The sequence below is a fragment of the Hyla sarda genome, unplaced genomic scaffold, assembly GCF_029499605.1.
Source record: "Hyla sarda isolate aHylSar1 unplaced genomic scaffold, aHylSar1.hap1 scaffold_632, whole genome shotgun sequence".
NCBI classification, from domain to species: Eukaryota; Metazoa; Chordata; class Amphibia; order Anura; family Hylidae; genus Hyla; species Hyla sarda.
Window position 1 is genome coordinate 95110 of NW_026610647.1, and position 15939 is coordinate 111048.

General features: G+C 48.2%; 1 protein-coding gene across 1 annotated transcript; it reads left to right on the top strand.

The window, feature by feature from the left end:
• Positions 1-10628: 10628 nt before the first annotated feature.
• Positions 10629-15636, top strand: LOC130342038 (uncharacterized). The gene is made up of 2 exons (XM_056554237.1): positions 10629-11333; positions 14813-15636. Exons 1-2 carry the CDS (start codon positions 10730-10732, stop codon positions 15406-15408), a joined length of 1200 nt encoding a protein of 399 aa, XP_056410212.1. The 5' UTR covers positions 10629-10729; the 3' UTR covers positions 15409-15636.
• The last annotated feature ends 303 nt before the right edge of the window (positions 15637-15939 follow it).

Here is a 15939-nt window from a genome sequence, read left to right on the forward strand (position 1 = left end):
TAGATCAACTTAAGAAGTGGTGGTGGCAATTGGACCCACCTCACTGGGTGGACATTGAGGCGGAGCTCCTAACTTCCCCTTCTTTGTCTCACTTTCTATGGTCTTTACGGTTTAACCCTACCTTTGCTCCTTCCTCTATTTACTCTACTGTGGCAGCAGCGGTTAGACTGTGGAGCAAAACTGACCTTTGCTTGTCCCTGATTCCGCCTAGACGTAATGATATCCCTCTAGACGCTATAGGGACCTACTTAACTGACATTGACTTCCACACTTGGACTGTGAAGGGGCTTACACATGTGCAAAATGTATTAGGCGAGAGTGGTGTTGTTCCCTTCTCTACATTAGTCGATACTTATGATATCCCCAATAAAGACTTCTATAAGTATTTAAGGTTACGACACTTTCTAGACTCGCTACACTGGACTGACGTGCCCCACAGGACTATATTTGAAAAACACTTTTATGATAGTAGCTGTTTTAGGAGGGGTATAACAGTTGGGTACACAGAAATCCTGAAATCGGCAAACATTGTAAGTTTTTCATTTCAAGAAAGATGGGAGGGGGATTTATCCTGTACCTTCACCCCTGATCAGTGGGAACATGTGTTCATTTTACCCAAAAAATTTTCCCGTTGTGTTAATCATTTTGAAGCCTCCCGTAAGCTCCTTTATAGGTGGTATTACACGCCCGCCCGTTTGGCCAAATTGTATGCATCTGTGTCACCACTATGCTGGAGGTGTAAGGGGGAGATCGGTACTTTAATGCATATATGGTGGACGTGCCCTCTCATCCGGCCTCTGTGGTCAGATATTCATCGCGTCCTGCAGAGCTATGTCAGTGTACCGTTTATTTGGGGACCTGAGGTGGCTCTGCTCACCCTACATACAGAACTACTACCTACCGCCTGTGTTACTGTTATTTTTCATGTACTTACTGTCACTAGGACAGCTGTTGCCCAACACTGGAAGTCACCTGAACTTCCAAATATTGCTGCCCTTAAGGCAACACTCCGACATAACTTTACCATGGAAGGACTTATTGCCAAGAGGAAAGGCCTGCCTAAACACCGTATAGACCAATGGTTTGAATGGGCAAAGGCTCTTTAAGATTTTTCTACTTTGATCTCTTACTGATTACATGTATTAGTGCCCATGTGTGATATTGTTATACCAGACAGAATTCTGTTAATGACAGTTTCTACCTTTTGTTTTCTTTTATGTCCTCCTGACTGGAGACTGTTTGTCATATATTGCAAAATTTAAATAAAGTGTTAAAAAAAAAAAAAAACCTAGGGTATCACACCCTGATCCAGAAATATCCACCACCAAATATAGCATACTAATATGCAACTACGGAATCATTAGCGTATTCACGCTCCCCCTGGTAGACAGTGCAATCACCCCCCAGAGTCACTGATCTTATTGGGTCCAGGGAGGGGTTCAATTTCATGAGAGAGGAATTCTGCTAAGACCAAGTTGTTCAATTTAGTCCATGAGTCCCGGTTTCTCCAAATCGCTAGGAGGAGTGACCAGGCAGAGAGTCAGGCATCCAATATTGTCCATTCCACATGGGGCCAGTGCAAGAGGCTGCTGCTGTTCAGAATATTGCCGGGGTATTAATCAATGGTTTCACCGGCTTCTGCACTGTTAGATATTCATCACATGTAAAGTCTGATCGTTTTACTCAGCTCCACTCTCCATCCACAAGAAAGGGTCTGGGCCAGTCTATTCAAATCCCAGCAAGGAGTAGCGGAGTTCCACACATGCCCCTCAACACCTCCGCGTCTGTCTATTACATTACTTAATTCCTTTAGAACATGGGGGTGAATGCCATCTGGACCTGGTGATTTGTCTATTTTGATATTTTGTAGGTGGCACTGTACTTCTTCCTGGGTTAGACAGGTGACCTGTACTGGGGAGCTTACCTTATCACACTGTATTTCACCTGGCATTTCATTTTCCTCAGTGAATACAGTGGAGAAGAATTTTAGTATATTTGCTTTTTCCTGATCCCCGTTTATAATTTCTTCCTCATCATTTTTTAAAGGGCCAACACTTTCATTTTTGACCTTTTTGCTATTTATATAATTAAAGAACATTTTGGGGTTAGTTATACTCTCTTTGGCAATGAGTCTTTCTGTCTCTATTTTTGCGGCTTTTATCTGTTTTTTACATATTTCACATTTTTCTCTATAGCTTTTTAATGCTTCTTCACTGCTGTCCTGTTTTAGTAACTGAAATGCTTTATTTTAGTCATTTATTGCCCCCTTAACATTTTTATTCATCCATATTGGTTTTCTTTTATTTCTGACCCTTTTATTCCTATAAAGTATATACATCTTACAGTGAAAATTTAAGATATTTTTAAAAGTCTCCCATTTAGTGTCAGTATTGTTCTTTTTGAGGACATTATCCCATTTTATATTGTTATGGGCTTCTCTGAGTTGATCGAACTTTGCTTTTCGAAAGTTCATTGTTTTTGTGGCCCCTCGAGAGATTCCCTTATTGAAGAACAAGTTATAATGTATTACATTATGATCACTATTTCCTCGGTGTCCATCTACTTGCACATTAATTACTCTGCCAGTTTCAGTACGTTGGTAAATATTAAGTCTAGTAGGGCGCCCCCTCTGGTCAGGCCCTGCACCATTTGGGACAGATAATGGTCTTTAGCTATAGTCAGAAATCTGTTTCCTTTAAAGTCGAAGTCTGCCCAGTTCTCCATGAACCCAAACCCCTCCTTCCTACACCAGCTTCTGAGCCACTTGTTTACCTCCCTAATCTCCCGCTGCCTCTCTGGTGTGGCTCGTGGTACAGGTAATATTTCAGAAAATACTACCTTGGAGGTCCTTGCTTTAAGCTTGCAGCCTAAGTCCCTGAAATCCTTTTTAAGGACACTCCATCTACCTCTTACTTTGTCATTGGTGCCAATATGTACCAAGACTGCTGGGTCTTCTCCAGCCCCACCCAGCAACCTGTCAACCCGATCCGCGATGTGCCGAACTCGAGCGCCAGGAAGACAACACACTGTTCGGCTATCCCGGTCTTTGTGACAGATCGCCCTATCTGTCCCCCTAATAATTGAGTCCCCCACTACCAGTACCTGTCTGACCTGCCCTGCTCTCCTCCCTCCCTCCTTACTGGAGCAGACACCCCCCTGGCGGTCAGAGGCAAAGTCCTGCTGCAGTACCGCTAGCTCTGAAATGACATGAGTTTTTTCCTGCAGGTTGTCTCTGGCCGCCGAGGGTGTGTGGTATCTGTGCCCCCGCATATGTGCCCCTGGTGCACTAAGGGCTGACGTTCCGGTTGGTTGGGGTTTTTTCAGGCGTGATGCAGTGGACAGGCCTGCTTTCAGTCCCCCGTTGCAGCTCATGGGGAGCTCGCTCTGTTCCCGGGTGTGGCTGGTTTGGTTGGTTGTTGGTGTGGTGTTTTGGTTTTTCAGTGGTGCTGCAGGGTGGTTTACTACTGGGTGTCTTGGTAGTCAGTGGGTTTCTGCCATGCTTGGGTTTTTTGTTTGCGCTTTTTCCTTTGGTGTTGGTTGTGGGACTTTGGGTGCTTGCTTCGGCAGTTCATGTTCTAGGATTGTAACGGTACTGTGTGGGTTGGCGTGGCCCCTGTGCTTGATTGCGCTATAATTTGGTGATGCTTTTCTTTTTTGGGTGTGATTTGAGTGATCGGGGGCGTTTTGTCGGTCTGACATTTGGGGCGTTGTCACTGTTATTATTTCTTTCTTTCGGCTTTCTTCCTGCGCTCGGCTTGTTGCACCTAGTGCTTCGCTGTTTGGAGATAAGGTTTATTTTGCGGCTGTACTCCCTGGGGTCGGTATTGGGTGTTGACGCTTTGTCCCGTTCTCTGGCAGTGGTTCCGGAGGTTGCTCCCTCGGGTGGAGTCGGAAGGTTTGCTCATGTGGCTGTGGAATGGGAGACCACCTCGGGTTCGGGTCCCGGGGTAGGACTGAGTGATACAGTTGTGGTTAAATTTTCGGCCTGTGGGTCATCGTGGAGATTGGTGTATTTCTTGGTCCGCTTTAGTGGCTCCTGCGACTTGGTCGCACTCACGGTGAGGCGCTTGCGAGTAGTTGGGGTTGGTGTGGAGGCCGGGATGTCTACAGTCAAGGAGGGTCCCGAAGGTTCCAAATGTGTCTGTGGATAGGGGTTTTGTTTTTTGTACCTACAAGGTTCTGCTGTTTGACTTCCTATTTCGTTTTGATAGGCTGTGATAAAATAAGTTAACTGCTGTGTCTCCTATCCAAGGAGGTTCGAGATTTGGGCTGTATTCTGCATGTATCCAATTAACATTTTTAGTATGTGACGCTGGGTATCTTCACCTGTTCGTGTGAATCACCTACTACTCAGTGCAAAAAAAAAAAAGGGTGCTTTCCCACTGTGCTGCGATCCAGTGGGGTGAGGTTGCCGCATGGCGGGGGGTGATTTTTCTTTTCTGCTTTGCGGTTGGTGGGATGTTGGTGTATACCTAGGGGCTGGGCCCGTGAGCGGGTGGCCTTGCTGTCGGCGACCGTTTTTTCCTATCAGTTTTTGGGTCGCTTGGTGGCGGCTGTGGGTCGGATTTTTGGTTGTCGCTTTTGCGTCGTTTTTTCTGATCCGAGGTTTTGTTCTGGCTTTTTTCGGGGCTAGGTGGATGGGGCACTTTCTTTCTCCTCGTCTCCTTCCATGACACTTGGGTGTCTGATGTGTTTTTTGGGTGCCTTTTATGCTCCCCGCCCTCGATTGTCTGTTTTGGGTTTTGGCTTCTCTTTGTAGGAGGGGGTGTTGTGAGTTTGGGATTCGCTCTCTTTTTGTGTCGGTGTCGGCGGAGAGGGCTCAGTTTCCGGAGAGGGTAGCGCAGCGCGTGGGGCGCGGGCGATCTGCATGTTGCGTTGCTATTTTCGCCCAGTTTGATGTTTTCCACATGTGTTTTTGTTTTGCGAGCGGCTTTCCGCAAGGTGGTGCGAGTGCTGCGGCACTCTTCGGTGTATGGGCGAGTCTGAGAAATGAGTTCACACAAGAGTTAGTGAATACAAAAAAAATAAAAAAAATAAAATAAAATGCAAAAACATAGGACCTGGCGGCAGGTACCTCGGATTTCCTGGAGAGGTTATGTGTTGGGCGAATTTCCTGGAGAGGAAATGTGTTGGGCGACTTTCCTGGAGAGGAAATGTGTTGGGTGTGTTCGGGGGGCTGAGTTGGCCCCAGGTGTTGGCTATCCAGTATCTCTTGGGTGGGGGTCGGAGCCCAGTGTAGGGCTAACTGGTCTCCTCCGTGGCGGTAAGAAGACGGTGAAAGCGGGGTCAACCCGGGGTAGACCTCCACACAGGACAGTGTGGCAGCACCTCTCGGGTTGGCAAGAAGCCAATCGGTGTCTTTGTTACAGTTAAATTGTTATTTATATAAGTAATTTTATAAATAAAGCTTTGGCCGATCCCCACCCACGGAAAAGTTGAATTGTTGTTGTGTCAGTTATTATTTAATTAATTATTGTAGTAAGGGGGAGGGGTAGTTATAGCCTGCTCGGAGCTAATTGGGTCTCAACAGTCTGGAGGGGCAAGCTGTGCATAACTAGCTTGCCCCCTGACTGGTGAGCAGTTAAGGGGTTAAGAAATATACAGGCAATGTTTTTTAGCCCCCTCCCCCGCCTGTAAAAACCTGTTGCTAACTATAGTGGTATGTCCCATGGGTGGGGGGGAAGGAGTGCACCAATCAGGGGTCTAATAGTTTCCCGGGCTTTCAGGGGCCCTCCCCAGGGTATTTATAGCTGTGGTGCCTCCCTTCCCCCCTCAATCTGCCCAGGACCCGGAGTTTTGCCCTCCCTCCCTCCCTTTTTGTATCTCTGTTTATTGTAAGTCACAGCTTGGCGGTAAGAAGACGGTGAAAGCGGGGTCAACCCGGGGTAGACCTCCACACAGGACAGTGTGGCAGCACCTCTCGGGTTGGCAAGAAGCCAATCGGTGTCTTTGTTACAGTTAAATTGTTATTTATATAAGTAATTTTATAAATAAAGCTGTGGCCGATCCCCACCCACGGAAAAGTTGAATTGTTGTTGTGTCAGTTATTATTTAATTAATTATTGTAGTAAGGGGGAGGGGTAGTTATAGCCTGCTCGGAGCTAATTGGGTCTCAACAGTCTTGCAAACTTCAGCTCCTCTCTGAGGCCTCTTAGTTGTTTTCCGAGCTGTTCATACTGAGCCATCTTGGCCTGGATTTTGGACCCAAAGCTGGCCAGGGATTCTCTGGGCCCCTTTACCCCCCATTGCTGGGGTTCTGAGGAAACAGATGCAGACTTTCCACTCCGCTGCCTGGATGAGCTTCTGCTGGAAGCTTTGCAGCTCCCAGCTGAGGTCGGGGGAGGGGGCCCCACATGGCTGTGGACCCTGGTGGATCTCCTCACCCCATCCTGACTACTGGCTGTTGCATTTTCCTTTGCACACCCCGCCAGCCGAGAACGGGGGGGGGGGTGCAAGATGAAGCCCCAGCTTCCCGGGGCTCCATAGCAGGAAAACCTACCCAGGTGTCTGCCACACACCTGGGGAGGGGTGGAAGAAAATCACTGCTTCTCTGGGAAACTCTGGAGCTCAGCAGAACACACCTTCTCTCCAGAGCTGTACTCACTATTCTGCTGGTGAGGTCACTGTGTACATACATTACATTACTTATCCTGTATTGATCCTGAGTTATATCCTGTATTATGCACCAGAGCTGTACTCACTATTCTGCTGGTGAGGTCACTGTGTACATACATTACATTACTGATCCTGTACTGATCCCGAGTGTGTGTGGGATGGGGGTGGGGGAGCGGGGGGCCCCCCAAAAAAATTGCTTGCCCAGGGTCCAATCAAAATTAAAGATAGCCCTGTCCATTATACATACACTGTACAGCAATCATACATCCATTATACATACACTGTGTCTGTGACTGTACAACAATCATACATCCAATCCATTATTAATGGATTGGAGGTATGCTTGCTGTACAGTCACAGTGTATGTATAATGGAGGTATGATTGCTGTACAGTGTATGTATAATGGAGGTATGCTTGCTGTACAGTGTATGTATAATGGAGGTATGCTTGCTGTACAGTGTATGTATAATGGAGGTATGCTTGCTGTATAGTGTATGTATAATGGATGTATGATTGCTGTACAGTCAGTGTATGTATAATGGAGGTATGCTTGCTGTTCAGTCACAGTGTATGTATAATGGATGTATGATTGCTGTACAGTCACAGTGTATGTATAATGGATGTATGATTGCTGTACAGTTTATGTATAATGGAGGTATGCTTGCTGTACAGTGTATGTATAATGGATGTATGATTGCTGTACAGTCACAGTGTATGTATAATGGAGGTATGCTTGCTGTACAGTGTATGTATAATGGAGGTATGCTTGCTGTACAGTGTATGTATAATGGAGGTATGATTGCTGTACAGTGTATGTATAATGGAGGTATGATTGCTGTACAGTGTATGTATAATGGAGGTATGATTGCTGTACAGGTATGTATAATGGAGGTATGCTTGCTGTACAGTGTATGTATAATGGATGTATGATTGCTGTACAGTGTATGTATAATGGATGTATGATTGCTGTACAGTCACAGGGTATGTATAATGGAGGTATGCTTGCTGTACAGTGTATGTATAATGGATGTATGATTGCTGTACAGTCACAGTGTATGTATAATGGAGGTACGCTTGCTGTACAGTGTATGTATAATGGATGTTTGATTGCTATACAGTCACAGTGTATGTATAATGGATGTATGATTGCTGTACAGTCAGTGTATGTATAATGGATGTATGATTGCTGTACAGTGTATGTATAATGGATGTATGATTGCTGTACAGTCACAGTGTATGTATAATGGATGTATGATTGCTGTACAGTGTATGTATAATGGATGTATGATTGCTGTACAGTGTATGTATAATGAATGTATGATTGCTGTACAGTGTATGTATAATGGATGTATGATTGCTGTACAGACACAGTGTATGTATAATGGATGTATGATTGCTGTACAGTGTATGTATAATGAATGTATGATTGCTGTACAGTGTATGTATAATGGATGTATGATTGCTGTACAGTCACTGTGTATGTATAATGAATGTATGCTTGCTGTACAGTGTATGTATAATGGATGTATGATTGCTGTACAGTGTATGTATAATGGATGTATGATTGCTGTACAGTGTATGTATAATGGATGTATGATTGCTGTACAGTGTATGTATAATGGATGTATGATTGCTGTACAGTGTATGTATAATGGAGGTATGCTTGCTGTACAGTGTATGTATAATGGAGGTATGATTGTTGTACAGTGTATGTATAATGGATGTATGATTGCTGTACAGTGTATGTATAATGGATGTATGATTGCTGTACAGTGTATGTATAATGGATGTATGATTGCTGTACAGTGTATGTATAATGGATGTATGATTGCTGTACAGTGTATGTATAATAAATGTATGATTGCTGTACAGTGTATGTATAATGGATGTATTATTGCTGTACAGTGTATGTATAATGAATGTATGATTGCTGTACAGTGTATGTATAATGGAGGTATGCTTGCTGTACAGTGTATGTATAATGGATGTATGATTGCTGTACAGTGTATGTATAATGGATGTATGATTGCTGTACAGTGTATGTATAATGGATGTATGATTGCTGTACAGTGTATGTATAATGAATGTATGATTGCTGTACAGTGTATGTATAATGGAGGTATGCTTGCTGTACAGTGTATGTATAATGGATGTATGATTGCTGTACAGTGTATGTATAATGGAGGTATGCTTGCTGTACAGTGTATGTATAATGGATGTATGATTGCTGTACAGTGTATGTATAATGGATGTATGATTGCTGTACAGTGTATGTATAATGGAGGTATGATTGCTGTACAGTGTATGTATAATGAATGTATGATTGCTGTACAGTGTATGAATAAAGGAGGTATGATTGCTGTACAGTGTATGTATAATGGAGGTATGATTGCTGTACAGTGTATGTATAATGAATGTATGATTGCTGTACAGTGTATGTATAATGGAGGTATGATTGCTGTACAGTGTATGTATAATGGATGTATTATTGCTGTACAGTGTATGTATAATGAATGTATGATTGCTGTACAGTGTATGTATAATGGATGTATGATTGCTGTACAGTGCATGTATAATGAATGTATGATTGCTGTACAGTGTATGTATAATGGAGGTATGCTTGCTGTACAGTGTATGTATAATGGATGTATGATTGCTGTACAGTGTATGTATAATGGATGTATGATTGCTGTACAGTGTATGTATAATGGATGTATGATTGCTGTACAGTGTATGTATAATGAATGTATGATTGCTTTACAGTGTATGTATAATGGAGGTATGCTTGCTGTACAGTGTATGTATAATGGATGTATGATTGCTGTACAGTGTATGTATAATGGATGTATGATTGCTGTACAGTGTATGTATAATGGATGTATGATTGCTGTACAGTGTATGTATAATGAATGTATGATTGCTGTACAGTGTATGTATAATGGAGGTATGATTGCTGTACAGTGTATGTATAATGAATATATGATTGCTGTACAGTGTATGTATAATGGAGGTATGCTTGCTGTACAGTGTATTTATAATGGATGTATGATTGCTGTTCAGTGTATGTATAATGAATGTATGATTGCTGTACAGTGTATGTATAATGGATGTATGATTGCTGTACAGTGTATGTATAATGGATGTATGATTGCTGTACAGTGTATGTATTATGTAGGTATGATTGCTGTACAGTGTATGTATAATGAATGTATGATTTCTGTACAGTGTATGTATAATGGAGGTATGATTGCTGTACAGTGTATGTATAATGGAGGTATGATTGCTGTACAGTGTATGTATAATGAATATATGATTGCTGTACAGTGTATGTATAATGGAGGTATGATTGCTGTACTGGGAGCAAACGGAGCGGGGGAACCCCTGGCGTAGTGGCGTCTTGACGGGGGTTTTAGTGGCCCTCCCAGATGTTAGTAAGGGTTAATGGGGTTAGAGGTATATTTCAAGAGAATGGGGGTTAAAGGGTTAAATGGCTGCTGCTCCTTTAAGGGACAGTAGCAGGTGGCTCGAGAGTGGGGTGAAAGAGAGGTCATCTGGAGAGGAGGGGGAGGAGTGTATTTAGGGGGGTGCCCCAGGGGGGGAGGGTACTCACCAGTCGGCGTGTAGAAGCGAGAAGAAGGTGCCATGTCGTCCCTGGATGATCTTTTCACCCACCTCCGGGCTGCTGCAGCGTCTCATGGGAATGCTTGGGTGCAGGAACAGTTGCGGGGGGTCCTGGGGATCGGGAGTGGGGTGCAGGCTGGCCCCCTCCCTGGCTTGCGGCGCGGGTCCCGTAGATCCAGGGCTCCAGAGCGTCTGAGTCCTGAGCCCACTCCCCGTAGCAGGCGGCGGTGCCTGAGCCCTGTGCGGTCTTCCCGGGAGATGGCAGGTACAGTGTGTGGGGGCACTTCCAGTGCGGCTTCCTGGGGGACAGTGTCAGGGCGTAGGGCAGAGGATGCAGGAGGGGGGGCAGCTGCTTGTCCCTCCGCTCCTTCCCCACTGTGCGGCCCGGGTGGTGGTGCGGCCGTCCCTGAGGTGGGGGTGTCAGGCCGGAGATCGTTGAGGAAGGGCACCAGGAGTGAACGGGGGACGGCCGGAGCTGCCGGTCCCCCTGTGATGGCGGCTGCGGTCTCTTCATCTGCCCGACGTGAGGCCCGGCAGAGTGGAGGAGGGGAGGCAGGGCCGGCCCTGTCCAGTGCAGGGTCGGGCTCTAGGCAGCGTTCTGGGGCCAGGTCTGCAGAGGAGAGGAGGCCCGGAGGCAGCAGGGACACGGCTGGCTCACCTTCTCTGAGTGCAGCCCAGCAGCGTACAGCACAGCAGCAGAGCTCCGGGAGTGCAGGGGAGGCCAGAGCTCGGAGATCTTCTGTCAGCGTCTCTCTGCCTGTGAGGGAAGATGGGCTGGCTGGAGGTCGGCAGGATCCAGAGTGCTACAGTGAGAGGGCGCCACCTGGTGGTAGGAGTCGGCATGGCAGGTCTGGAACTGCAGTTGGGGAATATTCTCCTTCTGATTCTTCCCTTTCTGATTGTGCTGCAGATGCTGAAGAGGAGCTGGCGAATCCGGAAAGGAGGGCGGCCGGTGAGGCGGTCATTCGTCGGCGGGAGCCTGGAGCGGATTTGGCGGGACCTTCAACAGCGCTGGATGACAGGAGTGCGGCCGGCGGTTCCAGGGAGCGGACGCCCAGGCCTGCGGCTGCTGGGGCATCGGCTTCGGGTCAGCCTGGTGAGTCCTCTGGGGATTTGGGGTTGGGGCCTGTTCCTTTGAATGTGACGGGGGATGGGGGGTTGCGGGTTTTGCTTTCACAGTTAATGAGTGTTTTGTCTGGGCGTCCTGGGGGTACGGCTGTGGGGGCGTCCCCAGTTCCTGTGTGGGTTGCTCCGGCGGCGGGAGTACAGGTTGAGGCGCCGGCGGGGGGCGGGTCGGTGGTGGCATCGGCCGTGGGTGGAGGTGCTGCGGGAGCTGCAGCGGTCGCTAAGGCAGCGGCGGAGGATGTCCGTATGGCGGACTCCGCGAAAGGGGAAGTGTATGTCTGTTTTGAGGGGCCCCTGGGGGCTCACTTGAAACCGGAAGTGAAGGAGAAGATCTGGAAGGACGAATATGTCGAGATCTTCTCCTTGCTTCCGTTGGAAAAATTTAATTTAGATAGGAAGAAGCCGGAGGAGAGTAAGAAGGAGGAGGAGGAGAAACGGCGGTATCGGCTGATACCTCGCACGTTTACTAATTGGATGCAGGCCTTTTCTATCCTGGCGAGTGTTATTGGGGAGAAGGCACCAGAACATTGTTCGGCGCTTTTTTGTTATTTTGATTCTATTGGTGAGGCATACCGGGTGTATGGGGGAGTGGCGTGGCTGCGTTATGACGAGCATTTTCGTCAGCGCAAGGCGGTCCGGGCTTCCTTGAGGTGGGATCATAAGGACATAAGTTTATGGATGCGACTTATGGCCGCTCCTCGTGGGGGGTCTCAGCCCTTTCAGGGGGCGGCCGGCGGTTTCTCAGCGGCCGGACAGTCGGCCGGTTCGCGTCGGGGCTGCTGTTGGCAGTATAATGAAGGGCATTGCCGCTTCCTCTCAGATTGTAAATTTAAGCATGAATGTTCGGGGTGTGGGGGGGGCTCACAGTTTCTCCCGATGTTTTAAGCGTGGGAAAGGAAAGGGAGCTGAGGCTTCAGCGTCCCGGGGCGACTCCAGTGAGGGTGAACGTGATGCGGCCGTTTTTAAGACAGTACCCAAATAGGTCGGCGGCGGTTTTGTTGGAGGAGGGTTTTAGTTTGGGTTTTGTGATTCCCAGTTCGGCAGTTGCGCAGGGGGTTGGGGGGCGCAATTTGGTTTCGGCTTATGGTCATCCTCAGGTGGTCACGGCTAAGCTGCAAAGTGAGGTGGCGTTGGGCAGGATGGCGGGTCCTTTTCCGGACCCGCAATTGGCGGATTTGGTGGTTTCACCGCTAGGCCTGGTTCCTAAAAAGGAGCCGGGCAAGTTCAGATTGATACATCATTTGTCTTACCCGGCTGGGGCTTCGGTTAATGATGGGATTGAGGAGGGTGTGTGTGCGGTGACATATACCTCTTTTGATGCAGCGGTGCGGTGGGTTCGGAAGTTTGGACAAGGGGCATTATTGGCCAAGACGGATGTGGAATCGGCGTTCCGTTTGTTGCCGGTCCATCCGGGTAGTTTTCATTTATTAGGAATTTGTTGGGAGGGTCAGTATTATGTTGATTGTTGTTTACCAATGGGCTGTTCGATTTCATGTGCGTATTTTGAGGCTTTTAGTTGTTTTTTGGAATGGGTGGTGTGCCAGGAGGCCGGCTGGTCCTCTGTGCTGCATTACCTTGACGACTTTCTTTTTTTGGGGCCCAGGGGCTCTCGGATTTGTTCGGTGTTGTTGCATACTATGGATGCGGTAGCGCAGCATTTTGGGGTCCCGTTAGCTCCTGATAAGACGGAGGGACCGTCCACGGTGGTGAAGTTTTTGGGTATAGTGATTGATTCGGATCGTATGGAGTGTCGCTTGCCGGAGGATAAGTTGGCGGATTTGAGGCAGTGTGTGCAGCAGTGTCGGCGTTGTAAGAGGGCACCTTTGAAGGAGGTCCAGTCGTTGTTGGGGAAATTGAATTTTGCCTGTAGGATTTTACCTATGGGTAGGGTTTTTTGTAGACGTTTGTCCTTGGCCACGGCGGGGGTGACGGTTCCGCATCACTATGTTAGGTTGTCTGGGGAGGTGCGTACAGACTTGGAAGTGTGGGATTCCTTTTTGTCGGTTTACAACGGCAGGTCCATGTGGATGGCGGAGGTGGTTGATGATGCTGAGTTGGAATTGTTTACCGATGCAGCGGGTTCGGTAGGTTATGGGGCATTTTTTCAGGGGGAGTGGAGTGCGGCGGGGTGGCCGGATTCTTGGCGTGCGGCGGGTTTGGTGGCTAATCTAGTTGTGTTGGAGCTGTTTCCTATTGTGGTGGCAACGGAAATTTGGGGGGATCGGCTGAGGGATAGGAGGGTCCGTTTTCGTTGTGACAATATGGGGGTGGTCCATGCGATTAATAATCAGACTTCTAGTTCTCCGCCGGTTTTGCGCTTGCTTCGTCATTTGGTTCTGCGGGGATTGTTGTTGAATGCGCAGTTTGTTGCTGTACATGTTCCAGGTGTTGTCAACTCTGTCGCTGATTCTCTTTCTCGTTCACAGTGGGACAGGTTTCGCGTGCTGGCACCGGAGGCGGAGCGGTGCGGGATCCCTTGCCCCGATTGGCTGTGGAGCGTGGTTTGGGAGCGGCGGCGCAGTTGATTCAGAGGTCACTGAGTGCTCGCACTTGGTCTGCGTATTCGAAGGTTTGGGGTGAATGGGAGGTGTTACTGGAGAGGGTGGGTGTGTGTGCTGGTACTGAGGACTGGGTGACTGTGGTGCTGTATTTTGTGGGGATGCAGTTTGAGTCGGGGGTGTCTGTTTCGGGTGTGTCACGCCGTATGTCAGCTCTGGCGTTTTGGTTTTTGGTGCGGGGCCTGGGGGATGCCACTAAGCATTTTTTAGTGCGTCGCGCCCTTATGGGATACCGTAGGGGGGGTACGCAGCCGGATAGGCGTCGCCCGGTTTCTTTTGATTTGTTGGGTTTCCTGGTGGAACGGGTGGAGTGTGAATGCACGGATGCTTACGAGGTGCTGTTGTTTCGGGTGGCGTTTGTGTTGGCCTTTTTTGGGGCCTTTCGAATTTCGGAACTGGTGGCTCAGAGTAGATCGGTGGTTGGGGGTTTGTTGTATGGGGATGTGATTTTGCAGGCGGAGGGGGTGAGTTGTTTTTTACGCAGGTCCAAAACTGATCTGAGAGGTCGGGGTTGTTGGGTGGTTCTAGGTGATTTGCCAGGGTCCTTGGTGTGCCCGGTGCGATGCGTGCGGGCGTTTCTGTCAGTGAGGCCGGATGGTATGGGATCTTTTTTAGTGCATAGGGATGGGTCATCTCTCTCGCGCTTTCAATTTGTGTCTGTTTTCCGTAGATGTTTGAAGGCACGGGGGCTAGATCCTGGGGATTACAGTTCTCATTCATTTAGAATAGGGGCCGCCACTAAGGCGGCCCGGTGGGGGATGGGTGAGGAAGTGATTCGGCGGATTGGGCGATGGGAGTCTGCTCGTTTTCGTCTGTATGTTCGTCCCCATCTGTTATGATTATGTTGCGTGGGTTATTTTGCTTGCTATGTTTTCTTGTTTGTGTTTTTCAGGTCGTGATCCGTGCTTGGTGTGGATTTTTGGTCACTCCTATGTTCGGAGGGGGGCGATCCGGGCTGCGGTGAGACGGGACGGGAGGCAGCTGGGTTTTTCGAGGGACCTGGCGGTGTTGCGGTGGATTGGAATTGGTGGCATGCTGTGGTGCGGGGTGCTCCCTGAGGTACAGTTCAACGCTTCTTTGGACCGCCACCCGGACATCTTGGTGGTGCATGCTGGGGGCAATGATTTGGGCCTTCGATCGTCACGGGAGTTAATTAGAGACATTAAGCTTGACATTCTGAGGCTAAAATCTACCTTTCCAGGTTTGTTGTTCGTTTGGTCTGACATGGTGGCTCGGCGGGTGTGGCGGCACGCCAGGTCGGTGGATCGCTTGAATAAGGCTCGGGTCAAGCTCAACAAAGAGGTGGGTCGTTTTGTTCGTAGGAATGGGGGGATAGTGGTGAGGCACACTGATCTGGAGGGGGAGCCTTGGGAATTCTTGGATCCTGATGGTATTCATTTAAATGACATTGGAATGGATTTGTGGGCGTTGGCCTTGCAAGGGGGTATTGAGCTGGCGTTGCGTGTGTGGCGGGATGAAGGTCAGTGAGGTGTCACTGTCTTTCATCTGTGGCATGTGAAAGGGTCCCGGGGGAGTTAGTAGTTTGAAAGATAAATGTTTGAGATGGTTCAATTGGGCCTCCTGGTGGTGGTTCTGGGCCTCAGGAGTTCGAGGGATTGTGCGGAAGGTTACCGGGGTGCCTCTGGTCCAGGGGCTCGCGGCCAGGGGTAAGAAGCGTGTTGCACAAATCCGGTTGGGGGAGGGGAGTGCCCTCCAGTTTGGTTATGTTTATATGTAAATATTCAAATGTTATTTATTGGTTTGTTAAATAAATGGGCCACATGGCCCAATTTTCCCACAGCAGGTGTCAGTGTCTTTTCTATTGGGAGAAGGGGTTGTTACGTGGTTAAGAGTGGGTTAGAGAGGAAGGGATGTATCTAAAATCCCATCCAGTCATGGGAGCAAACGGAGCGGGGGAACCCCTGGCGTAGTGGCGTCTTGACGGGGGTTTTAGTGGCCCTCACAGATGTTAGTAAGGGTTAATGGGGTTAGAGGTATATTTCAAGAGAATGGGGGTTA